Source organism: Giraffa tippelskirchi, chromosome 4, assembly GCF_054371585.1.
Source record: "Giraffa tippelskirchi isolate mGirTip1 chromosome 4, T2T-mGirTip1v1.2.pri, whole genome shotgun sequence".
Lineage (NCBI taxonomy): Eukaryota > Metazoa > Chordata > Mammalia > Artiodactyla > Giraffidae > Giraffa > Giraffa tippelskirchi.
Window position 1 is genome coordinate 130786995 of NC_137278.1, and position 26873 is coordinate 130813867.

General features: G+C 39.8%; 1 protein-coding gene and 1 non-coding gene across 11 annotated transcripts in view; one reads left to right on the top strand and one right to left on the bottom strand.

Annotated features, from left to right (window-relative positions):
• DIP2B (DIP2 acetate--CoA ligase B (putative)) overlaps window positions 1-26873 on the bottom strand; it is a 228430-nt gene that overhangs the window by 12037 nt on the left and 189520 nt on the right. For all 10 annotated transcript variants that reach the window (XM_081592440.1, XM_081592434.1, XM_081592433.1 and 7 more), the window contains 11 exons: window positions 24560-24640; window positions 22374-22501; window positions 20537-20651; window positions 17175-17376; window positions 11949-12058; window positions 11730-11810; window positions 7697-7820; window positions 6177-6298; window positions 4821-4932; window positions 2053-2162; window positions 1440-1570 (listed from right to left, as the gene is read on the bottom strand). In XM_081592440.1, coding sequence (XP_081448566.1) covers window positions 1440-1570; window positions 2053-2162; window positions 4821-4932; window positions 6177-6298; window positions 7697-7820; window positions 11730-11810; window positions 11949-12058; window positions 17175-17376; window positions 20537-20651; window positions 22374-22501; window positions 24560-24640 — 1316 coding nt within the window. The remainder of the gene's footprint in view (window positions 1-1439; window positions 1571-2052; window positions 2163-4820; window positions 4933-6176; window positions 6299-7696; window positions 7821-11729; window positions 11811-11948; window positions 12059-17174; window positions 17377-20536; window positions 20652-22373; window positions 22502-24559; window positions 24641-26873) is intronic.
• TRNAG-CCC (transfer RNA glycine (anticodon CCC)) lies at window positions 14111-14183 on the top strand. The gene has a single exon. It is a non-coding gene; the product is annotated as a tRNA-Gly (tRNA).

Consider the following 26873-nt stretch of genomic DNA (forward strand, 5'->3'; position numbering starts at 1 on the left):
CAGGGTCAAACTGTGAAAGGACTGAACTATTATTACATGAAAGAGTTTAGAATTTACGCAGTAGACAGTCACTACAGCTTGAAGTTGGGGTGAAGCTAGCTTCCTGAAGGGGGGGATTAGAGACATGAGTCACTGAAGGTTGACAGACAGGAGAGGCTGCAATAGTCCAGATGGCAGAGGATGAGGGCTTGAACCCCACCAACACACCAAGAAACAACGGAAGGAATGGCAGAGTCTCATATCATATGTACAATCTCCAGCCATGAAACCTCAACTTCCTAAACCTTGAGTATACATTAGAATCACTAGGAGTCCAAGAATCATCTATTAAAAAAAATACTGGACAGGGGCTTCCCTGGTGGTCCACTGATTAAGACTCTGTGCTTCCACTGCAGGGGGAATGGGTTCGATCCCTGGTCGGGCAACTAAAATCTCACAAGGGGGTGACTTTATCTATAGAGGAGTCCCCAGTCTCTCAACTATCCTCAAGTTGCAAATTTCTATTAGGAAAAATCCTCTTTCAGGTCACAGTTTCTGTTCATCTTCATATAAAGGTCATTTCTATTTAGCCTCCTAACCAGCTTTACTTCTCCTCCACAATGTATGAATCAGATTAAATTCTAAAAGAGTTAGTTTTTTTTTTTGGCAAGGCCAAAAAAAACAAACCTGGAATTGTGGTCTTCATCTCTGGAAAACTGGTTAGTACATCTAGGGAAGCCTCATTGATTTTTTTTTTAAATAGTCTCCTAGGTGATTCTTATGTATTGATAAGAATAATGGAGACAAAGGACATGATATTTAATTGGATGTGCGACGTAAAGATACAGAGTTGAAGACAAAGCCCAAGTTCCTAGCATGGTTCCCCAAGTGGATGACTCCATCCTAAGAAGGAAGGGAACACAGAAGGAAGATGCTGAGTCACAGGTGTCTGTGAAGCATTCCTGGAGATGCTCACCAGGGAGGTGGAAACGCAGGCTGAGATGAGGTCCCTGGGGGGAGAGTGGAAAGAGTTGGGATCTGTTCTTCCACAAGAAACAATCTGGCCAGTGCGCTACCTTCCAGCCACATGCTGTCACCCATCTCATTACAGTCCTTTCTGCCAAGCCTAGGGGGTATGTTCTGGCTGACACAGCGTGCCTTTCACCCAAGTGTCATCCTTCTACTTGGCTCTGATTCTAAAATGAGGACGGATGACAGGATGGAGCACAGGAGAGGTAGAAAGATCACGGCCCTTTTGTCTGAGGCATAAAACTAACAGAAAAGAGGGAATGCAAACAAAACCAGACAAACGTCAAAGATGCATTAGGTGCACAAATTCCAGGAAACATCAGCATTTCACTGAAACTTTACCAAATTAAGGGAGCATATGAAAGGATGGGATGGTCACAGCCTCAAAGATATTCCCATGCATTCGGATTCTTTGCTTTTTCCATGCCTACCTGCAGAGACACCAGAGTGCAAAGCCAAGTCCACAGTAAGGGTCAAGGCAGATGGCGATTTGCCGAGAGGAGTACAACTCACACTGGAGCTTGATGGCTCTACAGAGAGCATTGACCGCAGAGTGGGACATCTGGAAGGTAAGGAACATGGAACAGGATGGAACTGGCATCCCACAAGCAGAAGAGCAGCTCTAATGACAGATTTGAGAAGCTTCAATTCCCTCCAACTCCTCAAAAGACATGTATCTTTTGTTGCTTCAAAATATTTTATCTAACTCAAGTTAAGTCTATCTGTTCATTTGTCAATATTGAGTCTTATGAAATACGAATTTATGACTTCATACTGGCTTTAAATGTAACTTGCATTATCTATTAGTGACTATGCTAGGTTCAGAACACTTCGTAACACAAATTCCTTGGGATAACTTATTCCGGAAGAGCCAATGGTTTTATTTAAATATAGCAGAGGCCCTTGATCCTCCGCCTACTGGCCTCTGGTACAACCAACTGGCCTCTCCATCTGAAGTCCCTGGGGCAGTGGTCATCTCTATTTTTTGCAGACCTGGCATTTTACCAGCCTCCAGTGAAAGTAAATATATCCCGACTACTCTACCTTCACTCCTGTGAGCATGCCGGTTGTGGAGACACTAAAATCAAGATATGCCAGCATCTCAGGAGTAGGTGGTTTATAGAGCTGAGGTAACCGTTTTCTGGGTAAATCATCTGCAAAGAAAAAAGAAAACCCAATGTCAATCACACACATTGCCAACAAGGTCCTACTGTGTATACCACAGGGAACTATATTCAATATCCTGCATCCTGTGATAAACCATAATGGTAAAGAATATATGTGTGTGTGTGTGTGTGTGTGTGTGTATATGTGTGTGTATATATATATATATATATATATATATTGAGTCACTCTGCTGTAACAGCAGAAATTAAACACATTGTAAATCAACTACACTTCAAAAAAACCTGACATGCTGGAACTCAAAAATCATTGCTATTCAGTTGGTCTTCTGTGGCTTTGCTAGAACCACATTTAGCTTGTGAGATTTGCTAAAGCTTAGGGTTTCTAGCATTTAACCAACCAGCTCACATACATCACTCCTGGAGTGATGAGCTGGGGTTGAGGGTACCACTAGACAATATAAACAAGGAAACTACATCAGGTAGATGTATTTACCAGAAGACTAGTGAGCAGCACTATAACACAGTAGCCGAAAACAGGCTAAAGAAGCAGGCTGCCAGTGTTCAAATTCCAGCTGTGCCACTTAATCAAAGATGTCATCACCTTGGTGTTATTTAACCTCTTTGTTTCTGTTTACTCATCTCTAAAGTGGTAATAAAACCTGCCTTCACTGAACTGTTAGGAAGTTAATTCACATAAAGCACTTTAAAACAACTCAAGAAGCTTTACTTGTTGTTATGCTGGTTTCAAGTTAAAGTCTGTTATTTAGTTTAGTACATGGTATAGTAATCACAGTCTGCTTTAAAAGTTGGATGGTTTTTCTCCAAGCTAACGTGACAAATTTTAAGAATGACAATTTAGACAATTTAGAACAAAACGGAATTATTTCCCTTTGCTCTTTTATGAGAGCAAATCTGTATGTGGAATCCAAGGATATCAAGGATGTCTCTGGCCCTAGCCATGCCCCCTTGGCCTCCAAATCAAGAAACGATCTGACTCTTGCTTTTCAATCTCTGTGTCACTGGGCACTCATCTCTGGCCAAACCAAAGATTGTCTCTACCGCCTTCTACCCAGCTCTGCACAGGGAAGAGCTGCTCCAGCACTGAAAGAGACCTTTCTGTTGTTTGTATCACAGCACACATTTCAGGTTTTCCTGAAACGTGATTGAGTCCAATAACCGCAGTAGATTATCTGCATTGTTAACACCAATGCAATCCACTTGTGCTGCATACTATATAAATGACTGCTTACAATTCAGCATCTGGACAATAACCATAAATAGATGTCATCCCTGGGTTTACATCCATATTAATTGTTCCTGAGGTGGATACTATGTAATACTTACCTGAGAACTGGTAAGGAGGAAATTAATGGTTAAGCAACTGGGAAAGGAGCCAAACTGACTGGGTTTGAATTTCAGCCTATTAGTTCGCCAAAAAGTTTGTTCGGGTTTTTCTGTAACATCTTATGCAAATACCCAAACGAACATTTTGGCCAACTCACTACCTACTTCCCCGTGCCTCAGCCTTCTGATCTGTACTGCTACTGCTGCTACTGCTAAGTCGCTTCAGTCGTGTCTGACTCTGTGCGACCCCACAGACGGCAGTCCACCAGGCTCCGCCGTTCCTGAGATTCTCCAGGCAAGAATACTGGAGTGGGTTGCCATTTCCTTCTCCAGGGCATGGAAGGGAAAAGTGAAAGTGAAGTTGCTCAGTCGTGTCCAACTCTTAGCGATCCCATGGACTGTAGCCTACCAGGCTCCTCTGTCCATGGGATTTTCCAGGCAAGAGTACTGGAGTGGGGTGCCATTGCCTTCTCCAATCTGTAAAATGAGGATAAAACTGGAATCTATCTGATAGGGTTGGTATAGGAGGAAATGATGTTATACATGTTAGATGACTGCCACATAATAAGGGCTAAATAGAGTTAGATGTTGTTATTATAATGATTGTGTGCTGGTGCTTCACATAATGTCATTTAATCTTTACAACAACATGAAGCAGCTATGAGTAACAAGAGGATGAGGATTTATACTTGTCTGTGTGACTCCAAAACCTGCACTCCCCTCTCCACTACCATCTCCAGCCACCCTAGTGTCCCACCCCCTTTAGTATGAACACCAATTTAAATTCATACACTTTATGGTTTTCAAAGTATTTTCACATTATGTTGCATTTGATATCCCCAATAAATATGTGAGTTATGCAAGAGCAGGTAGTATTTTAAGAGAGGTTAATCTCAGCCAAGGTTATACAGAAAATGAGGACTGAAGCTTGAACCAGAACCAGGCCTGCTGATTCCTAGCCCAGTGCTGTTCCAACTCTATTGCGTCTGGAAGTCAAAGGCCAGATCGTCTCAATGCTTTATGCAGCCCTGTATGTCTATGGTCACATCTGGCATAAAAACCTAACCACACTGTTTGATGATGCCAAGAGTATGACAGGAAGACACGTTTTGTTTCCAGAGTTCGAGCACACTGTGATCTGCTTCTTTGGATCTGGTCGTTGCAGCATCCAGTGCTTTGCTAACTCAAGCTGAGTGCACATTAAGTTTTGCATCTGTCTTGGCAGGTGGAATGGGCTGCAACGGAAGAGCTGTGTAAACATCTTTGGCATGACAATCTAGGAAACCTCGGGGAGTGAATGTTCTTGCTCTCACAATGACCCTGGAGAAATCTCCCTTTCACCTGTGTCAATGATAGTTGGCCAGGTTTTCACATCCACGGCTGCTGCTGCCTCTCGGGACCTCAGTAACCTCATTAGGGTCTGCGTGGTGAGAATACAGGCTGCTTTGCTGACCTAGAAGACAAATGGACAAAAATAAGCACCAGGAAGCTTAGCCCTGTGTAGCACTATAGGCACTGGTTGCAGATAAAAGCAACTCGCTCATACAACTGGGACAGGGCAGTACCAGCCTTTCAAAGAACGTACACAGGACAATGGAAGTCAGTATTCCCCTTATGTTTGTTCTGAAAATACACTGAAGTAGAATGATGGACTTGTTTACAACACAACTTACTATTTACAACAGTGATTTTCAAATACTCCATGGTCATAATCTCAGTATGGACCCCAGATCTATTGATTTCATGAAGACCATAATAAAACAGAAACATGGATTTCTGTGGTACTCAGGGAATGAGGTCAGAGGATCATCTCTGAAACAGGTAGTGTTTGCAACAGTCCAGGGAGTGGTGAACTGCACTGGACCTAGATAACATATCCTGAACTTGGGGTACTCTGTGTGCTCACAGGAACCAAGCTCTCCCACACATCTGCACTTGGAAATGCAAAGTCACCGACTTCCCTTACTACTCAAACCGTGTCAGTGGAAGGAAACTCCCCTCTCTGCTGCCCCGGCCTACTTTGCACACTGTAACCAGGGCGTTCTGCTGAACTGAAGTCTGTAGAAAAATCAACTGTGGTGAATGTGGCTTCTATACTGCAGGTTCCAGCTGCTGACAGAGCAGCAGTTCTTAGAGAAACAAATGTTACATCAATTGGAATTTTGCAATTTGCTTTAAAGTACATTAGGATATGATGCAATACAGATTTCTTTCACTGTCTTCAATTCTCATTTCCTACAGAAACTTCTATCACTTCCAGAGCAAGATCTGGACACCTTTTTAATACTATACCAAGTGATTTTGTTAAGACTAAACCCCCAAAAAGTGACCTTACATCAGGAGAATTCAGTTTGGCATCTAAAATTATCTTGGTTAGTATGCAGAAAAAGTATTAGAATTTTTCTAAGAAGAAAGAAAAAAAAAACAAGTTTTATGGAGAATTACTAAATGGCACCTTCACTTACTTCCTTAATGTTTATGATAAAAATATAATCCTGTATCTCACCAAAAACAACTTTTCCATATTTCTTCACTAAAAATGCTGGTCACTGTGATCAGATGAAGGAAAAGGAGGTACTTTTCAGGAGTTATATTTGACTTCCTGACTCAACTAAACTGGAAAAGAGTAAGGATCCTTAGTTGTCTGACTTGGGGCTTTATGAGATGAGGACAAGCAAAGTTATACCAGGTACTTACGTCAACAATCATGCGGACAGTGGGCAATGTGGCTGTGAGGTTCTGAGCATGAGGGGGTCTGACAGTCACAGGTATGCACCCCGCGTACAGACAGCCATAGAATGCAGCGATTAACTCTATGCCTGCAAGACACAGCCAATTAGCGACCTGGTTTGTCACTGAGAAAGCAAAAGGCAGAGTTTCCACACCTAGCTTATTAAATCGCGTGCCAGATAGGTTAACTAGCCCAAAATTTAACGGAGACATTATCAGAATTTTTTTTTTTTTTTTTTTTAGAAATGAAGTTTTTTGGCTGTGTGGCATATGGGATCTTAGTTCCCTAACCAGGGATCGAACCCAGGCACCCTACCTTGGAACTGTGGCATCTTAACCACTGGACCACCAGGGAAATTCCTAGAAATTTTTTAAATTAAGAAGAAACTGAAGGTAAAAGAAGGAAGCATATAAAACAACTTTTTAAAAAATATAGAGAAGCCAAGAATAAACAAATGAGAAAGCAAGTGAGAAGTAAAGAAAACACTTGAAAGATACTGGAAGAAGGTATTTTGGCATCATTACTTCATATTATTTTGGAAAAATAAGTGCCGAGATTAGGGCTGCTTCACTCAGGAAATAAAACAATGGGAAAGGAGAGATGAGAAGCATCTGAGCTTTCTCTCAATCTCAAGAAGGCCACTATGTTTTCAGAACAATCAGACCCCTGAGATGTCACTTCCCCAGTGGGTGCAGGTTTTAGGGAGGCAAAGCGTCACTTGATACAAAGCCTCTGCAATATAGGGACTCGGAGGGCGGCCCTCTTGGGCAGTGCTCATGTACATCACCGTGATTAACTGGTGGACGGAAAACAACCTCCCAGAACAAAGTTGTTCTTAACAGCTTCTAAGAAATCTTAGTATCAATATAAACAGAAGAGTAAGTAAGAATCACTGAGTAAAATGAGGTAAATGGGATAAAAGACCACAGAAGCCTGGATGTATGAGTAGGTTAGATGACAGAAGACTAAAGAAAGGGACAACTGAAATATTCTGCCTAAAATTCTGAATACACCAAACTGTCATCAAATAATTGAGTCCCTCTTACTGTGAAGAGGTTGCTGAACTAGATTATAGAGTGTGGAAGATGAAAGCAGTAATAATTGAGGGACAGTAAGCACCAATTATAATGTGGAGAATGTTAAGTCAGAGTTCATGCACAACATACTTTTGGAAACTGGGTGAAACAGTTCCTGAGCACTCCTAGAAACAGTCTCTTTTAAGTGTTTCCAAAAGTCAAGCAATCACCATTCACTCATTCAATATCTACCATACTGAGCTAGACAGTGGAAATACAAGAGTAAGTACAACAGGCTCGGTCCCAGCCAGAACCCCCACACCACACAATTCTGGAGGGAGGGGTTGTCTGCATGGCAGCAGCCTCCGTGCACAGCCCATGTGGTCATGTATGGTGGCCCTGAGCTCCTGCCCTCTTAGAGTCAGTAATCTAGTAACAGAGCTTGTCTAGTCTACCAAGCCAGCACTCACCAGGTGGATAGAGCAACACCACATTGTCTCCTGCATTTAGATGTCCCTTGTCACCAAGAACGGCCGCAATCCTCTCTGCTCGCTTATGAAGCTGAAGGCAGCTGGCTGTGCACACTGTAGTCCCCTGGAACAGAAGACAGTATATGCACGGTTGAAGCTCAGTAATGAAATACAACGGTAACAAATATGGCCAATTTGACGTTACATAAAAAGCGTGTGCCTTGCTAGATTATCTTTAGCAAGCTATTAAATTCAGTGAAACTTTCCCAAGCACCGAAAGACGTGTGTGGTCTACTTTTTCTTTCTCAGTGTTTGAAAGTACTGAGGGACTAACAACATTAACTCAAATCAAACATATGTATTTACAGTCTTTCTTATGTAAGGCAGCTTTAAAACTATATAGCAATTTTTTTTTAAATTTAAGTGAAGAAATAAAAGTAGAAGGAAAATAAAGAAGAGCAGGATGAAGGCAGGAATGAGGTCAGGACACTGGCTATGTGGTCAAATACATTTGCTATAAGAAAAACACAAGTCTGGCTCCATGTATTCTAACAGCAGAGATGGAAACAAAAATAGTAACAGTGAATCTGAGTCTGCTAGCTAACAATAAAAGTCTTGAGAATAATTTCTCCTGCGGGTCTTCATAAATAATCGTTATTGTCAATTCAAGTTTTACTTAGCTGGGCTTTTGAACTCCCTGATCCTTTGTAAAATATAACACCCAAGTAGTAAAGCGCAGAAGATCTGAATGTGCAGGTTAAGAACCAGCCTGATGTGAAAAAGACCACTGCCAGCAGCTCAAAAGCACCCCATGGACGCCCTCACCAGCTCTCTTCTTCCCTCCATGTGCTGGGGCTCAGTTGCAGGGTCGTGTCTGACTCTTTGCGACCCCATGGACTGTAGCCCGCCAGGCTCCTCTATCCATGGAATTTTCCAGGCAAGAATACTGGAGTGGGTTGTCCTTTCCCTCTCCAGGGGATCTATCTGACCCAGGGATCGACCCTGTGTCTCTTGTGTCACTTGCACTGGCAGGCAGATTCTTTACCACTGTGCCACCTGGGAAGACCCTTCCGTCCATCAGTTCAGTTCAGTTGCTCAGTTGTGTCCGACTCTTTGCGATCCCGTGGACTGCAGCATGCCATGCGTCCCCTGTCCATCACTAACTCCCAGAGCTTACTCAAACTCATGTCCATCAAGTCAGTGATGCCATCCATGGGGGACCACTATCATGATGTTTTAATGTTAGTGGGTTTCTTTTTCTTTATATTTTTACCACCTATAAAGTATTTGATTTTCATAGAATTGTGCTGTACATATATATTTTGTGCTTTACTTCTTTCTCTCAACATTCTATGAAGTGTCATCTAGGCTGTAGCACCTAGGTGTAGTTCATCCGTTTTTGTTACTGCACAGCATTTAATAGTCAGAACATACCACAATTTACTCATCCATTCTACTTCTGATGGACTATTCATTCTAATATACACTGGTACACAAATATATGAGTTTTGGTCAGGTATTGGGCATGCCTACCTTACAATTCACCAGATAAAATCAAACTATTATTTGTCTATACAGTGCCAATAGCACACTGTCTTAATTATTTAAAAACTTAATTTTTAAAAACTCATGATAAAAACAAGTTTACTGAGCTAGTTTTTTGAAAAATAACTTTTAAGTTTCATGAATATAAAATAGTAGGTGTTCAATATAGAAAATTTGGAAGATACAGATTAGCAAATATAAGCTGGAACCACTATTAATATTCTGGTGTGTATTTTCCTGGTTTTTAAAAACTAAGTATATATTGTATATAAATTCACATGAAACATTAAAAAAAAACCATCATACTATATCATGCCAGAGGCTATACAGTGCACTGGCTAAGAATGCGGGCCCTGAAGCCAGTCTGGGTTCAGATGAAGGAGCTAAATTCCTAGTCCTAGCCCTGGGCCCTGTGAACTCAGGCAAGTGATTTTATGTCTCTGTGCCTCCATTCCCTAATCTTAAAATGAACTATGAAATGGAAAGTATCCAGGACAGGGTCTTCAGTAAGTACTCCATTATTAAAATTTTATATTCTACTTTTCCTACTTCCACATTATGAATATTTTCTGGGTCATCAACTATTCTTCTATAACATTGTTTTTAATGACTGCATAGTATTTCGTCATGTTTATATCCATAATTTATTTAGTCAATTGTCTACTGTTGGACATTAAGAATATTCCTTTGGCTAAAATCAGGGTTAAATTCATAAGGCCATTTCTCACAATAGCCTTTTTTTTTTTTTTGGCGTGGCTTGTGGGATCTCAGTTCCCCAAAGAGGGATTGAACCCAGGTGTCCTGCAGTGAAAGTGCAGAGTTCTAACCATTGGACTATCAGAAAATAATCCCAATAGCCTGCTTTTTGGTCCATGGTACAGCACCAAACTAAATTTCTTTAAGAAGCATTTTCCGGGCATAAGGGAACATTGTCGTATGGTTCCTAAGCTTTCTGATGGTTCGGGCTAATCCAAGGTAAAATGTTAAAATACACAGAAGAATAAATGGACTTCATGTCCTTTGGAGAAGGAAATGGCAACCCACTCCAGTACTCTTGCCTGGAAAATCCTACGGACAGAGGAGCATGGTAGGCTGCAGTCCATGGGTTCGCTAAGGGTCGGACACAACTGAGCGACTTCACTTTCACTTTTCACTTTCATGCATTGGAGAAGGAAATGGCAACCCACTCCAGTGTTCTTGCCTGGAGAATCCCAGGGACGGGGGAGCCTGGTGGGCTGCGGTCTGTGGGGTCACACAGAGTCGGACACGACTGAAGTGACTTAGCAGCAGCAGCAGCATGTCCTTTAGTTATCCATATATATTATTTCTCTAACCAAAAAGCAAATTTAAACTTAAGATCACCAACAAATGTATCTGGAGTATGATTTTTATGGGGCTGTAACTTTAACTGTAGCCAAGCCTGGGAGTGGACTGGGCAACAAGCTAGACTGACACCATCTTACTGAAATGGGAGCACTCTAATCAATCAATGGGCTTAAAGAGAAGCCCACTTCATGCAGAGATGGAACAAGGAAGTCCCAAAGTTTTCTACCACAGAGCAACGGTTCTTAAGATTTTAACTGACTCTTCATTAAGATGCACAACATATTCCTCTCAAGTTCTCTCACTATATAAACTCTCAATGTTATGTGTGTGTGTGCACACGTGTATATATCAGAATCCAGGGGGCTGGGGCAGAAGGGGGCAATCTGGGTAAGTCCCCTAAGAGATGCCAATAGATCCTCCAGTCTTCTGCCTGTTGGTGAGAAATACTCTTCTATGCAAAGGTCACAGTACTTTTAGCTACTGACTCAGCCATTAAAGGGGCTTCCCTGTGGCTCAGACAGTAAAGAATGTGTCTGCAATGCAGGAGACCAAGATTCGATCTCTGGGGCAGGAAGATCCCAAGGAGAAGGGAATGGTTCAGCCATTAAAACCCACAAATCTCAACAGACTCCCATAAGATGTATAATGTAAAAAAATATAATATTCTGGTGATCCATCCATTAGAAAGCAGTAGTTAAATATACTCTTGAATAATTTTCAATTGGCTTTTTAGGTTAGCAAAAAATCAATTAAGTATGTGCTAAAAATTACTCTGGTTTTTAAAATGCTGACCTAAGGTCATTTTATTTCTGGTGGAAATCAAAGAACGAAAAGTCAAACTGAGTAAAAAGTTACACTGACACAATGCATTCTGTACATCTGTAGATCTTGCAATTACATGGTTGTCCCTACTGTTCCTATATGAATAAAGATGACTTGATTGTGATAAAAAAGAGACAGTATTGAATGACACTTCAGGAGGTCTCATTTCAGCCTTGACGTAACTGCACAATTTATCCTCATATATCAAAACAAGGAGAAAGCAATAACTCTCCCCTCAGAGATGGCAATGGAAATTTTCTGATGAAAGAAAGAGATCAAGAGTGCCTAAGATACTCTCACAATAGCCAGCTGATTAGATATGCAATTGAATGTTTAATACCTTGGCATTTAACAACATGAAGAGGACATGGTCAGGAGTTGCTTGGGCTCGCCACTGTAAAATCTCTGCCAGAAACTGGTGCTGAAATCATAAGGCAGAAAAAAAGAATGAGGGTCAGCAACTTTTAAAAAGCTGGACAATGCATCTCCCATCTGTTATCTGAAGCCTAGGTTCTGTCCTTGACTTGTCTATAAAAGTCAACATTTCTGGAACACTTACCTTCCTCACTAAATCATTCTCTTCAATTTGCCCGAGATCCCTTCCGGCAGCTTGTGCTATGCGTTTTCCTGCAACCAGATTCCCAACCATCACAGAAGCAGGGCCTACACCTGCAAGTTAAGAGCAAAAATCAAGTCTCTGGAGATGAGAATTCAAGCGATGTAGCACATTCCCCCCACAAGCATTTCCAGACTGACCAAAGCTGATTCAAATGTTCATTCAATCACACTGATTGAGCACCCTTCTAGGCACTGGGATACAGGAGCAAACAAGACAGCTTGTATTCTAGCAGGAAAGGCAACCAATAAATACATACACAAATAAATAACGTCAGGTGGTAGGAAGTGTAGAAAACAGGACTACGGGAGAGATGGATGGGGTTAGCGGGGGCGGAGGGAGGGACAGAGTACAAAGGGGAGTTTTCACTCTCGGGAGGTGATGGTTGGTTGTATCGGTTCCTATTGATAAATAATTTTTATCTGCTCCAATCACAGATAAAACCCTAACAGCAGGCTTAACAGTAATGAATATCTGTTCTGAAAAGAAATCTGCTACCTATGAGGACTGAGAGTAAGTTCATCAGGAATATCAGAGGGGTTTTAAGTGAATAAAGAAATCCAGATTGTGGGACAATGCACAGGACAATTGGTCTGGATTCTTCAAAAATATTTATGTCTTGAAGACAAAAGAGGTTTGGGAGCTTTTAAGTTAAAGGACATGAAAGCCAAAAGCAATGTGTGGCCTTGACTGGATACTGAGTTAAAAAAAAAATCAGCTATATAAACAAGGGGAGATAAATGAATATAGGTTGTATATTATTAAATGATAGCATTATATTAATGCTAAGTTTCTTAACAGGATAATGGCATTGTGGCTGATTAGGAAAATTCTAGAAGAATGTTTTTGTTCTCTAGAGCAGAGGTCCCCAACCTCCGGTATCTAATGCCTGATAATCTGAGATGCAGCTGATGTAAATAATAATAGAAATAAAGTGCACAATAAATGTAATGCACTTGAATCATCCTGAAACCATCCCCCCGCCACCCTTGGTCTGTGGAAAAATTGTCTTCCATGAAACACTGTCTTCCCTGGTGCCAAAAAAGTTGGGGACTGCTGCTCTAGAGATAACACAGATGAAATATGTGAGGGTGAAGTGTCATGATGTCAGAAATTTACTTTCAAAGAGTTCAGTTTAAGAACAATAACAATTACTGAATTTAGGGGAATGTATATGGGTGTTCATTACAGTATTCTCTCAATTTTGCCATAGGCTTGACACTTGGGGGAAAAAGGTAAAAAGTCCCTTTCTCAAGAGAAAAGAGAAAAGTTGCCCTTTCTCAGTAACGCTAAGGCACTGTATGCCTCTTTCTTGGTGGTCACTTAAAGATTAAGATTCTAATGTGTCAAACTAAGAGGATGGCTAAAACTTAACAAAACTTATTGCCAGCTGAGTTCTGAATAATGCTGATCTTATGCTTGGATTCATATTAAATAATGCTTATTGCCAGAATATGTTGATTATGAATGCACTGAAACAGCTGGGACAAAAACTACTTAAATCATAGAAACACTTTAAAATATTTGGGGAAGTTGGGTAGAGAGAATAAGGGAATTCTTTCACTGTTTGGCAACTTTAAGTGAAATTATTCCAAAATGAAAAGTTAAAGAAAAATTTTTAACTTGAAAAAAAAAGAAAAAAACCAGCACAGCTTAAAGGGTAAAGTACTCCCAATACTCTGCTGAACAGTTTTCATCTAGAAAGCATCTGTCCACTGAAATTTTAAGTATAATATGCAAAACTCTTTCCCAAGAGACTGTTTAATAAGTTACAGATATATCCTGTTGGAGATAGCCTTTCTATATAGGTAGGACTCAGAATGTATATGACTGTGTAAGCTGTCCAATACTGGACTCACACTGTAAAGTTAATAAAGGCGTGACATTTTTTAAAAATGAATTTTTCAGAGTAATTTACAATGACAAAAATAATTCAGCAGTAAATTCTTGAGGTCCTTCTGTGAACATTTCTTGAGTCCATGTACTTATAACATGGCTTCTTAGTTTCCCCACAAAATTCTGTAAATTTTCAGTGGCAAAGACTGCTGGTCATCAACTTCAATTCTATTCTCCTCTCTGCCTTAAAAACAGAACATCCAGGGACTTCCCTGGTGGTCCAGTGGCTAAGACTCTGTGCTCCCAATGCAGGGGGCCCAGGTTCAATCCCTGGTCAGGGAACTAGACCCCATATGCCACAGCTAAGAGTTTTCATGCTGCAACTAAAAAAAGATCCTGCATGCTGCAATGAAGGTCCAAGAGCCTGTGTGCCACAACTAAGATGCAGTACAACTAAATAAAGAACAACAAACAAAAAACACAACCCCTCTTTTTTGTTTTGGGGCTTTTTGGCCGCACTGTGCGGCTTGCAGGATCTTAGCTTTTTGCTCAGGGACTGAACCCGGGTCTCGGCAGTGAAAGCAAGGAGTCCTAACCGCTGTACCACCAGGGAATTCCTCACAACCCCCAGTTTTTAGTTGGGCAAATGTCTGAAATAAAGACTGTATTTTTTATTTTTTGGCTGCGCCATGCAGCATGCAGGATCTTAGTTTTCTAACCAGAGATCACACCTGTGCCCCCTGCAGAGGAAACACAGAAGGACTATGTTTTTTAGTGTCAGAGAATAATATGTAATGGTAAGTAATAAGTGCAATTTCTGAAAGATATGTTTAAAGGGGAAGGGTACTCCCTTCTTTGTCTTTTCCTCCCACCTGCTAGCTGGGACACAGGACTGATGGCTGTAGGTCAGGAGCTTAAATGAACCCTGAGGCAGTATGCTAAGGCTGGCTGGAGAAGACTGTTTTGTTTTCTTGTAAGTCTTCCTTGCCGTGATTACATGAGCAGAGTATACACCTCTCTGTTCCACTGAGGGCATGACTTTGGGCATGGTCTGACTTGTTTTGGACAATAAAATGTTAGGAAACATGAAGCAAACAGAAGCTGTAAGTATGCTTGTATGGTCTGGCTTGGCTTCTTGCTTCTGCCATCTGCCTTGAGGAAAATACGGCCCAGCTAGCTGCTGGTTGCCTGAAGAGGAGACACATGGAACAGTTCTGAACCCAACTTCCAGTCTGGAGCCAAGCCAAGGCCAGCTGAGCCCAGTCAGGGTCAGCAGATCCACATTCCATGAGTGAAAACTAAATGGTTCTTACTTTAAACCACTGAGTTTTAGGGTTATTTGTCATGCAGCGTATCTATGACAGCAGTTAACTGAGACCAGTGCCAGCACAACAAGATGGGAAGCTGGATCCACAGTGACTGAGGATCTACCATCCTAGCCCTGGACTGCCTAACTCTGGATTTCTTTTACCTGAGAAAAGACATAAACTTTTCTCTTGTTTAAGCAGCTGTTATGCTCTTCTGAAACCTGCAGCCAAAACCAATCCTAACACTCCTCATTCTTTATACAATAGCTTAACAGGAATTTCAATGAAATTTCTGTCACTGGGCTACCTTAACACCGTTTCGATCTTCCTCTTCCCCTCCTTTCCTTTCTTACTTCACCCCCATCCATCTCCACACTCCTGTATTCTTCGTAAAACTCCAACCTCTCATGCCATCCCCACATCATGTCTGCTCCATATATGTCTCAATTTTCAAGCCGCTTTGGTCTGACCCATATGTGTTCCACTAAGATCTTAGGAGACCATCACGACAGACAGCAAAACCACAGAATCCAAACACAACGCCTTCATCAGATAGGTGGATGCTATGCCTATGGGGGCTTATGAATAAACCTTTTATCTAGGTTTCATCATTTAGTAAAATTAGCTGAAATCTGGCTAGCAAAAGCAATATTTTAAACATCTATTAATATTATGTCTCTGAGTTGCATCTTTTAAGCATCTACTGACATAAAAGCTTTGTTAAATTCTAGGTTAAATGCTATTTTAAATGGGATTCACTCAAACGACAAATGAATGTAGGACTTTAGTATAACAGAATATATGATGGAGAAGGGCTTCTATGTTTTCCATACCTATCAGATACCTAGGCAGGAAATATGAAAATACATCTTTTTATATATTTCTTGATTAGTAATATACAGGTTTCTTGATTCTAACTGCTTCTTTAGAATATTAACTTCCATAAACTCTTATTTTCACTAGCAGAAACTAATAAATACTATATATACTTGAGCTCTATGCACACTTTTACTAAGGTAAGGTTACTTGTTGAGCCGACAATAACTTCTAGATAACCAACTGTGATACGATCTTCAACGGCCAGACCACTGAAGTAATAACTACTAATATCCTAATAAAAATATTCTAGAGAGTCAGAAGCTTGCCTTATATTTTATTATTATACATCATATTTACTTTTTAGCAAAAGTAGTCTTAATGGAAATGTAATTAAATTTCATATTTCCCTTTGTCTTCCTAATCCTCCACTTTTATGTCCTCTTCTCAACATATTTGTACACGTGCTGATGTACACGATGTGATTCTGTATGTGTGTGTGAGTGTGTATGCACGAGTGTGTGGTAGCAGTGGGAACAGTCAAGACCAGGTCTGGCTCTCATGTGTTTCCAGGCATACAAGAAACCGGAAGCTCTTGTTAACTTCTCATTTAAAATGAAAAAGCATCAATAAAACTTTCTGGCTTCATATTGGATTAAATAGGTATTTTAACACGACTGACCATCCATCAATTACTCCTGCCTTTAGTCTCCTTCTCAGTTAGCCCCATAGCCTAGGTCTAATCAGCTATATGACTTTTGGCATAATCCTCAACTTCTCTGAACTTTACTTTCCATAGCTGAGGACAAAGCTTTAGGATGACATTATAAAATGTAAAAGTTAGCTAGTATTTAGCTTTTAGTAAGCACTCAATAAATATAAGCTGTCTTATTATCAGAACCTTGCTTTTCAGGACTTGCTTTGTTCTACCTCCACCGGTGGGAATCTGATCACCTCGACCCCATGCCTTACATCATGGAAAATGGTGGCACTCTACTGAGAATTACTCAGAAGACTGAGCCAACAGTAAACCTGGACAAGCCAGTTTACAAAAATCTCAATCCTCCATGCTTTTGGTCAGCTGATACTATTCTCATGTTACTTACTAATCTTTTTAAAGTTTAACTCTAGAGAAAAAAAATCACACTGAAAGAATTCAGCTTCTTGAAGTTACAATTTTCATGTCATGTCTTCAAAGTCAGCATATTACCTGGTTGCTTTTGCCGGGGTTTTGGCAAATTGGTCACGCATGTATGTGGGCACATGAGGATATTGCAAGGATGTAGCGATCCCTCCAGAAAGAGCTGTTTCGTCTGAGATATGTGGATCCCTCCCAGTGGAGTTTTGGGCAGTGTATTGGCAGGCACCAGAGCAAGACAATAAACCCCCACTTGATGAATGCTATCGATTGCCTAGAAAAATATGAAGAAAAATATTCTGTTAGGTTAATATTGTAACACTTGGCATCCTCCTAACATAATCCATTTTTCTACTTTAGGGTTTTTCTTTTTCTCTTGATTGTAGGTCTAGAATCTGATAGATTATTAGGATCCCATACCTAATTCTTCCAGTGATGGCAGTGGAGTGAAACACAATCTAAATGGATGGAGGTAGATACTGATTTCCAAGCCTCAATGTGCTCTCTCTTGAGTGATAATGTCTAAAACCTACAAATTTGTTTTGGTTCTTTTAATAGTTTAGATGTCCAACATAGCTCATTAAATAGAGGCAAAGTATTTCTATTATGACCACAACAGAACCTCTGTAAGTAAGCCCTTGCTTAAATGGTTCACCAGGTTAGTAGGCATCCCATTTGCAACACATCTAGGTGAGGCCACTGCACACTGAGTCCTGGAGGCCACCAGCTCCCAGGGTGCAGGGGTGCACCCTTGCTCCCAACCACACAGCTGTGCACTCACTGAGCATCAGCTAGGCCCGCTTCTATACCTTTCACACCTGCTGTTCTTGGTACTGTTGTTCATATAATTAACTACCATATCAAATGATAAAATATGAATGTAAAACAATACGAAGAGCTATGCTTTTGAAAGACTTATTAGAGGTGAGCTCCTAACAAACTACTGTTGATATTCATAGGAATGGGCAAATTCATTCTAAAAGGCAAGTATTATGTATTCTAGTTTCTTTTCAAATACTCATGTTCTAGTCTAACTTGAAATGAAACCAGAAACTAAAGACAATGCATTTGCATGTAGTTTATGGAAGTAAGCTGACCTGGAACTCAAATTGGTGTACTCAGACGCACATGCCTCTGCACTGAATGAAAGCACACTTGTATATTTTGTGTTAAAATTTTAACAGTTGAAGAATTTCTCATTGTTACAGTTTTCTGCTTCAATCACCTTTGAAAACTAACTGATCAACTATCAATACCAGTTCCAAACATACCAGGTGAGAGGGTTCTTTTTTTATTATTTCTTTTTTTGGCATCACTATGCAGCATGTAGGATATTAATCTCCAGAACAGGGACTGAACCTCCCACCCCCAAACCGCCCCCCTCTGCACCCACAGTGGAAGCATAGTGTCTTAAGCACTGAACTGCCAGGGAAGTCCTAAGAGGATTCTTTTGTATTACCCCCAAGTCTTAGTGAAGAGGAGATCCAGCCTGAGAAGAAGAATGGACCAAGAGCCATAAAAGATGGATTAAGGCCTTTTATTAAAAACGCTTAAGATGGCAAAGGAATAAACTTGAATTGCATATTCCTCAGACTATCCCACTAACCAACAGTGATAACTAGGAAATGGGAAGTCTGGAAGAGTTCCTGTCTCTGGTATCCTAGAATATGAAAATGTATCATGTGTGGCCTGGATTTTCCACTGAAAATATACCACCTGGGGACTTCCCTGGTGGTCCAGTGGTTGGGACTCTGGTTTCACGGCAGGAAGCACGAGATCAATCCCTGGTTGGAGAACTAAGATCCCACAAGCTGCATGGCCAAGAAAACAAAAACAAAAAAAGAAAATACACCACCTGGTAAGTCATTTACTGACCACCTTCCTCAGAAGGTACTGAGTTAATTTACATCATACACAGACCTGATTAAACAACCTCTGGGCTCTAACCTACAGAACACATGGTATTCTTACTGTTCTTCTATGGATCCACGAGCCCTAAGCTGAGAAGTTACAAATAAGATAAGGACGTCTTATTTCACACTCTAATCAAACCCAAAATGACTTTAACAAAAATTTGGATTAGTGAGATAGCACCGCATTTAATACTTATAGCTGCTTTCCAGGGGAAAATAACAACCTGGGGAATTTGCTTCCTATCACAGGAAAAAAATGCATAATTCACCACAAGAGTCTACCACTATTCCCCAAAATTCTTTCTGAATGAAACAAGCAGTGTGTTTGAAAATATGAACAGTATGAAAAAAATTCTCTTAGCAAGTCTTATTCTTAATCTTCTTTCAGAGACCACCAGTCCCACTTTCTTCCCCGCTTTTTCTATCTAGTCTATCTTCAGTAGATTCTCTTTCCTTTCTCTGATTTTCCACTACAAACAGCCTATGCTCTACCAGCTGACAATTCAGAATCACAGATCCTGCAGACAGATGAATCTTACAAGTCATCTAGTGCTATCACTCATCTCATGCTCACATCATTTCTACAACTTTACTACTAGTTGGCAGTAAATAAATCCAAATGCCCCAAGCAGACAAGTTACAGACACTGGGAACAACCCCAATACATATAAATTGCATGAGAAGGACAGTCCATGCTTCCTCTGGACCATCCATTTATCCAACAAATATTCTCTAAACTCTTTACTAAAGATTTTGCTTATGATTCTTTTTATGTTAATGATAATCACAATCATCTTTTACTGAATTCAGGCACTAAATATTTCATTACCTAATTACCATATCCATTAACCTTCCAATAGCTCTGAAATACAGATAATTTTGTCCCCACTTTACAGATTAGGAAAGAAACTCAGTGAGGTGAAGCATGTGGTCTCAAGGCATTTATGTGGTAGGGAGTAGAGGTGGGATTCAAAGTATGATTCTAAACGAACACCAGGCTCTCTGCATCATTCTAGCCTGATCCCCTAGAAACACATCTTTTCTATTGAGCCCAAATCTTCCTCCTTCCCTAGTGGTTTATTTCACCTAGATCTCTAACTCCACAGTAAAGCTCCTTCAAAGTAAGAACAACAGCTCATATCAGGCACCACTTGAAGCAAGTAGTAAGACTGTGGCTGCTGGCATGGGAACTAATTATGTCAAGCATGTGTTTCACATTTGGACAGTTAAAATGTTTGTGGGTAGAAAACACTCAGGCACAAAAGAGCAAAAGAACTTGCTGAGGCAAGTCAAATTCAACTGTTTTTGGCAACCTGAGCAGAAAAATATTTTGTGGTCCATAAGGAGGCATGCTATTAATGATTTGATTTTGCTAGCATTACCTGGAATATCTGAGTAGTTACTGGAAGGAAAAGAAGGCACCAACATAACTGGTCCACTGCAGAAAATGCTTCATCAGTGGCTGCTGCCACCTTTGACAGCAAAGCCAACCATCTCGACAGAGACCCCAGGTGTGCTTACCTGTAGCACACGGCTCATCCACTGGAAACTATCTTCCTCAGAAGCGTCAGGTCTTTGTTCTGCAACCACCACGATGCGCTCATCATAAAATACAGACACAGAAAACACAGCAATTCTAAGAGAGACAGATCAAACACATCAGGACTCCCTTCACAACCAGTCCTATTTGCTTTGCTCAATTGGAAATACAGAGAGGAGACATGCCCATTGCACTGCCCAGGAATGAGGAGTTTCGAAAAGAAAACGTCACAATCATTACCATCAAAACGAGGACGCAAAAAACATGTACTAAGCACCACTGTCGTGAATGTTGGGACGGAGCGATAAATAAGACAAAGTCCCTGTCTTCGTGGAGCTTGCGTGTTGGAGACAGAACAAACAAATAAATATGAAATAATGTCATGTCGTGCTATACACTGGGGGGCCGAGGCAGGGCAGGGGCGGAGCAGTGTGTGGAGGTGGGCAGCGCCTCCCTGAGGAGCGGACATTGGAGCAGAGACCTGAATGAGGTGAGGACGCGAGCCACGCCGAGATCTGGAGGAAGAGGTTTCCGGGCAGAAGGAACGGAAAGCGAAAAGGTTCTGAGGTAGGAACGAGCTTGGCAGGTTTGAGGAACAGCAAGAAGGCCAGTGTGCCTGGAGCAGGGTGGTGAAGCAGAGAGTGGTGGGGAGAGATCAGACCTGCCCGGACGGTCACAGAGGACCTGGCGGGCCAGGGGAGGGGGTGCTCTGAGTGAGGTCTCCGCTCAAACGTACCCCTGCTAGTGAAGCATCCCGGGACACCATCTTCCCCCCATATAACCAGCAGGAACCCCCACCCTATGTGTCATTTTTGTCCCCATCACCGGCTCACGTGGTCGTGATATCTATTTCCCTATGTGGTTACCTTAACCTGCTCTTCCCCCAATGAGAATGTGAGCTTCCTGAGGGCAGAGACATGGTCTGTGTTGCTCACTGTCACACCCCGAGCATCTAAGCGGCACGCAGTTGGCAACCAATATATGCTTGTTGAATGAATGTGTGAAATAATGGGAAGGCATAGGAGGGCTGAGGATGCCGGCATGCCTGACCACCTCCCTTCCTTCTTTCTTTTCACCCACACATATTTAATGAACACTGACTGCGTGCGCTGCATGCTGAGTGCTGGTGATGTGACTGTGACCAAAGACAGAATCTCACAGGAAGCTACTCCATTACAAAAAACTACATATTTCAGGAACTGGTTCTCTACTGGTTTGATCAATTTTTCTTACTCCTTCAAAACCTAAGGGACATCAAGACTGCTTTAGACATATATCCATGACTGAAAACTACTGAATAGGATATCAATTACTCAAATATCTTTTCTTGCGTTATTACATAATCAAAGAAAAAAGTCTATCTAATTGATTTCATCCATGGAATTTGAAACTAGCACTTACTTACTATGTAAATCTCTGCATTAAAATGGTGTAAGAATTTGGAGTCAAGTAAGAGAATAAACGCGTAGATGTAAAACTCCTACAGAGTAGCACCTATCTCAATTAGACTGAATGGGGTGACTTCTGTATTGAAGGAATGTGGGAAGTTCAATGTTTCAGAATCTCCTCAGTCCTCAGGACTCAACAAACAGTAATAATCAAATACTGAAATCAAAATAAAAAACTATAATATAGTTATCTTATTCCTATCAATTACAGCCAAAGAACCAGACATTCTAAGATAAATAACCAAAGCCTGGTTTCTATTACACTTAATAAAAAACAATCTAATCTAGAGGATTTACAGACTATAACTCACACTATAGAGATTTTTAGATTTTACCGGAAGTGCTAACATCTGAACCTTGTACTACTCACCTTCCTCTATAAACAGTCTTTATTGACTCAACAGCCAGTCCAGTAGCAACAATGTCGTCAGCATTATGTCTTCGACCACTAACCATCAGTAACCCGTCCATTTTCCCAACCACAAACACCAAGCTGCCCTGAAAAGTAACAGAGATTTATAAAATTTAAATAGTAAAACAGACATTTTACTCCCTGCCTTGCAATAAATCTTGAAATAAAATAGCATATTTTATGGATTCTAAGAAAGTGTTTGACATCTCAGAATCAGTGGCATCTTTTAATTAATGGGGTCTTAATAGTACATAAGATAACAATCCATGCATATTCTTTCTTAGGGAGGAATTTTACTTTACTTTTGGCCACACAGAGCGGCATGTGGAATCTTAGTTCCTTGACCAAGGATCAAACCCATGCCCCTTGCAGTGGAAGTGCAGAGCCTTAACCACTAAACTGCTAAGAATTCTAAAAGAAAGAAACTAGGATGCCAAATGAGCACAGTTCATTTTTCCAGTCAGGGATTATGCTATTAGTTCATCATCTTGTACTTATTCATGGAATCGATGCAGAGGAGAAAACTGTTAAGCCATTTAACACTGGAATTAGGAAAAGAGTAAAACAGTTTTAATGTGAGAATGAATGTCTTGATTTATAAGGATAATGTTTCCATCTGGTAAGATTAGAAATAAGTTAATAAAGAAAGGTCTAAGGGATTATAAGAGCCTCTCCTTTCCAATAAAATAAATGAGCTGCAGGAATTTTGCTGTCAATATTCTAAAAGCATCATTTGTATAAATAATTCTGTTATTTATTATTTCATATAATTTTTATCAATAATTTTCCCAGACACGTTTGCAATAAACTAACTTTTCTCATTCATTACAGAATTCCTAAATTTTTGGACCATTTACATATGCTAAATTATCTAGTAATCATCTCTACTTGAATGTCACTCATTGATTCACTAAGTACAATGTAGTGCCATATACTGATGAGGCTATGTAAGACATAATCTCTAGTCTCAAGAAGCTACTGGTCCATCCTTCTGTCATCCCAGAAGACAAAAGAGAATCAGCCATTGCTAGTGCAATCTGAAAGTGGACATAAATAGAGTAAAACAGTCACTGCTAGTCCCCCAATGTCTGTTTCTCCATTTCTAGCAACAGAATTTCTAGCTGGGCATGGCTGATCTAAATAAAGACTGCATTCCAGCCTCCTTTGCAGCTAGGTTTGGCTAGGTGACTAGTTCAGAACAATGAGATATAAGAAGTGTTGCTCAGCAGCTTCAGGGAATCTCTCTTAAGAGATAGTAGGACCATCCTATTTTATGGAACGCAGATGTGATGGCTAGAGCTCCATCTTAGACCTCAGGAGTGGAGTAGAAGCTAAAAGGAGCTCAGTTTTTGAGAATTTCTTGGTGCTAAGTGACTAAGTCAAGACAGTAGGTGTAGATGCCTCTTTCTGGGAGAGTGATTCTCTTAGAGGTATGCCCTCACCCCCACCATCTACCTATTAATGGTGGGGAGGAAATAAAATAAAATTACATCTTTTCTTATATAACTTGAACTGTTAAAATGAGAAAAAGAGCATATGGAGGTAATTAAGAGATGGGGGAGATACGCTGGCTCAAAATAAAATCCAAACTTTCCATTATTGTATATAACGCCCTCCATGCTCTGGCTTTCTGCCTTTCTCACCAGCTCATGAAGCTAACAGTGAGCTCTTTGAGAATAGGTTTTGTAACTTAATTGTCTCTGTAAACCTAGGACCTGTAAATTCTATTTGCTGAAAAACAAATTATTTTCTTTCAAAGAATTTTCTGTTACACTTGAGGCAGTACTGGTAATCTATATGAAAATGATTTGTACACTATTATGGTTTCCATTTGCTGTTAAAGGGAAATTTTTCAGCACTCTTCTAACTTACTTAAATATATTAATCAAATCAAAGCAATGTAGCAAAAATAAGTGAAAAGAGTTTTGAAAGTAAAAAATAATGTCTTGGTTTGAAGGAATAAAATGAATTTGGGTAATGGAAGCAATAAACATTACTCATTTTATGACACTTTTACAGAAACTGCTCTAAATGTAAGTTAAGCGACCCTGGAATACTCTTGGACTAATTAGAATTTGTTCTGTGAACTAAAGTACAAATATTTGGATCAGGTGCACCAGAACAAACATGAAAGCATCACTTACTGGTCCCACAAACCCCAACAATCCTGACCGGATGAATGGTACATCTCCAACAGGAGAGCCGGCAGAATTCACTGGAATCACCTAAAATGCAGAGGAAAGTGAAAATGTTAGCTTAAAAAAAAAAGAAGCATTTAATTTTTTAAATGCCTTTTAAAAACTTTTAAACAGTAATAGATGCTTGTTGAAAACAAATTATATACATAGTGAACCCAGGAATCCCACCCCCTTAAGAGATAACAAACATTTATAATTTGTTGTTTATCTCTCTAGACTTTTTATGATTCATAGATTAATATATTGAGATTTTTTTAAAGGGATCATAATACACACTGTTTTGTAACTTGTTTTTTTCACGTATTATATGTGTTTCACACAGTGTATGTATTTTGGATCCCTTTTCAAGTTGGTAATAGTCAAACTATCTCCTTTGTACAAGAATTCTATAATATACCATCACATTAGTGATGACATACACAGCGTGTGGAGTCAGATAAAAATTCAATATCTGGCTTTGCCATTTACTAGTAATGTGAGTCTTGAGGAGGTTCCTACATTTCTCTAAACCTCAGTTTCTTTGGCTATAAAATGGAACTCCCAATGCCTCTCACAGGCTTAGGGTAAAGATCAAGGGAATGTAAACAGATTTGCAGACATAAGCACAGTGCCTGGCCCAGAGTCTGTACTCAAGAAACCATCAGAATTAGGACAATTAGAATGTAACCAGTCTTTCTGGCTAGGTAGGTCATTCTAATTTTTCACTATGACTAACAGTGCTTTATTGAATACTGCTGTACATATTTCTGTGGATTTGTACAAAAGGCATCAGTCTTTCCAATTTTAACAGGCTGTCCTACAAAATTATTATAGTAATTTACACTCTACCAATATCATATTAGAATGCTTTCCCTATACTCTGGCTAATATATGTTAACAATTTTTCCAAACTTTGCCTATCTGGTAGGCCAAAAAAAAGAAATCCCACTGTTACTTTAACTGCTTTTCTTTATTACTAACATGGATGAATTTCTTTTCCTTTGCTTATCAGCCATTTGTATTTCTTTAGTGAATAGCTTAGTCAGGTCTGTCTACTTTTTCTATTTGACTAGATTTTTCCCTTTAATTTTTAAGATTTCTTTTTTTTATATAGGAAATAACTATAACAAGACCTAACATTTATTAAATGCCTATCATGTGCCAGGCACAGGTGTAAATACTTTAGAAATAATCAAGAAAACCCTGTGAGACAGAATATTTTCATTTTGCAGATAAGAAAGTGAGGCATGGAGAGTTTCATTTGCCTTGAATCAATTAGTAAGTGAAGACAATGGAAAATTAGTTCTTTGTATTCATATGTGTTACAAAGTTTTTCTCACCAAAGTTTTTTTTTTCTCGGCCACACCATGTAGCTTGCGAGATCTTAGTTCCCCGACTAGGAGTTGAGCCCGGCTCTCCACAATGAAAGGGAGGTGTCCTAACCACTGGACCATCACGGAATTCCCGACCAGTAGTTTATTTTCAAAATTCACTTTTATCTTCTCACCAGCCATTTTTAGATCTTTTTCTAGTGAAGTATTAACCACACTAGAAAATTCTCTTAGGGTTTAAATGTAAAAATCCAGTAAGAAAAATATTAGAAAAATTTTAATCTGAAAAATCAATGCAATAGTTTTCTTCTTTTATGGTTAGGATTTTTATTCCACTTCACTGTCATTAAATTCCTACTGCAGATTTCAAAATTTATTCATCACTATGGACCTAGAAGCTTAGTATTAAATCTGAGAATTTTGGCTAGGCACTTGCCCTCATAGGGGAATGTATTAAAATACTATTAGTAACTTCAAACATTGCTTGAGAATTTTATTTATATAAGGAAAGCACAATGAAGAAAAACTCAGATGGAAACATATGTAGTCCAAGCACTTAAAAGAGAAATAAGGTGAGACTGGAATTAGTAAAATGTATACACCCTTAGCCTGTGAAAATAAACCAAGAGAATGGCAGTGAACATGTGCTTTAAGAGTTTATGAATTGAAAAAAAAAAAAAAAAATTAGAAAAAAAAAGTTTATGAATTGGTCACAACTTGTTTTTTGCTTTGTTTTCTTTTTTTGTTGTTGTTGTAGTCACAACTTTTGAAGGTAGGCCAAGAATGCAGTAGTGATGATGATGATGGTAATAAAAGATGGTATTAAATTTAATTTAGCAATAAATTATTTAAAATAATTTTAAAATATTTAATAATTTCTATCACATCATTTTAGGCTGTGTAAACATAGATGACGGAAACTTTTTCAGCCACATCACACATAAAGATAA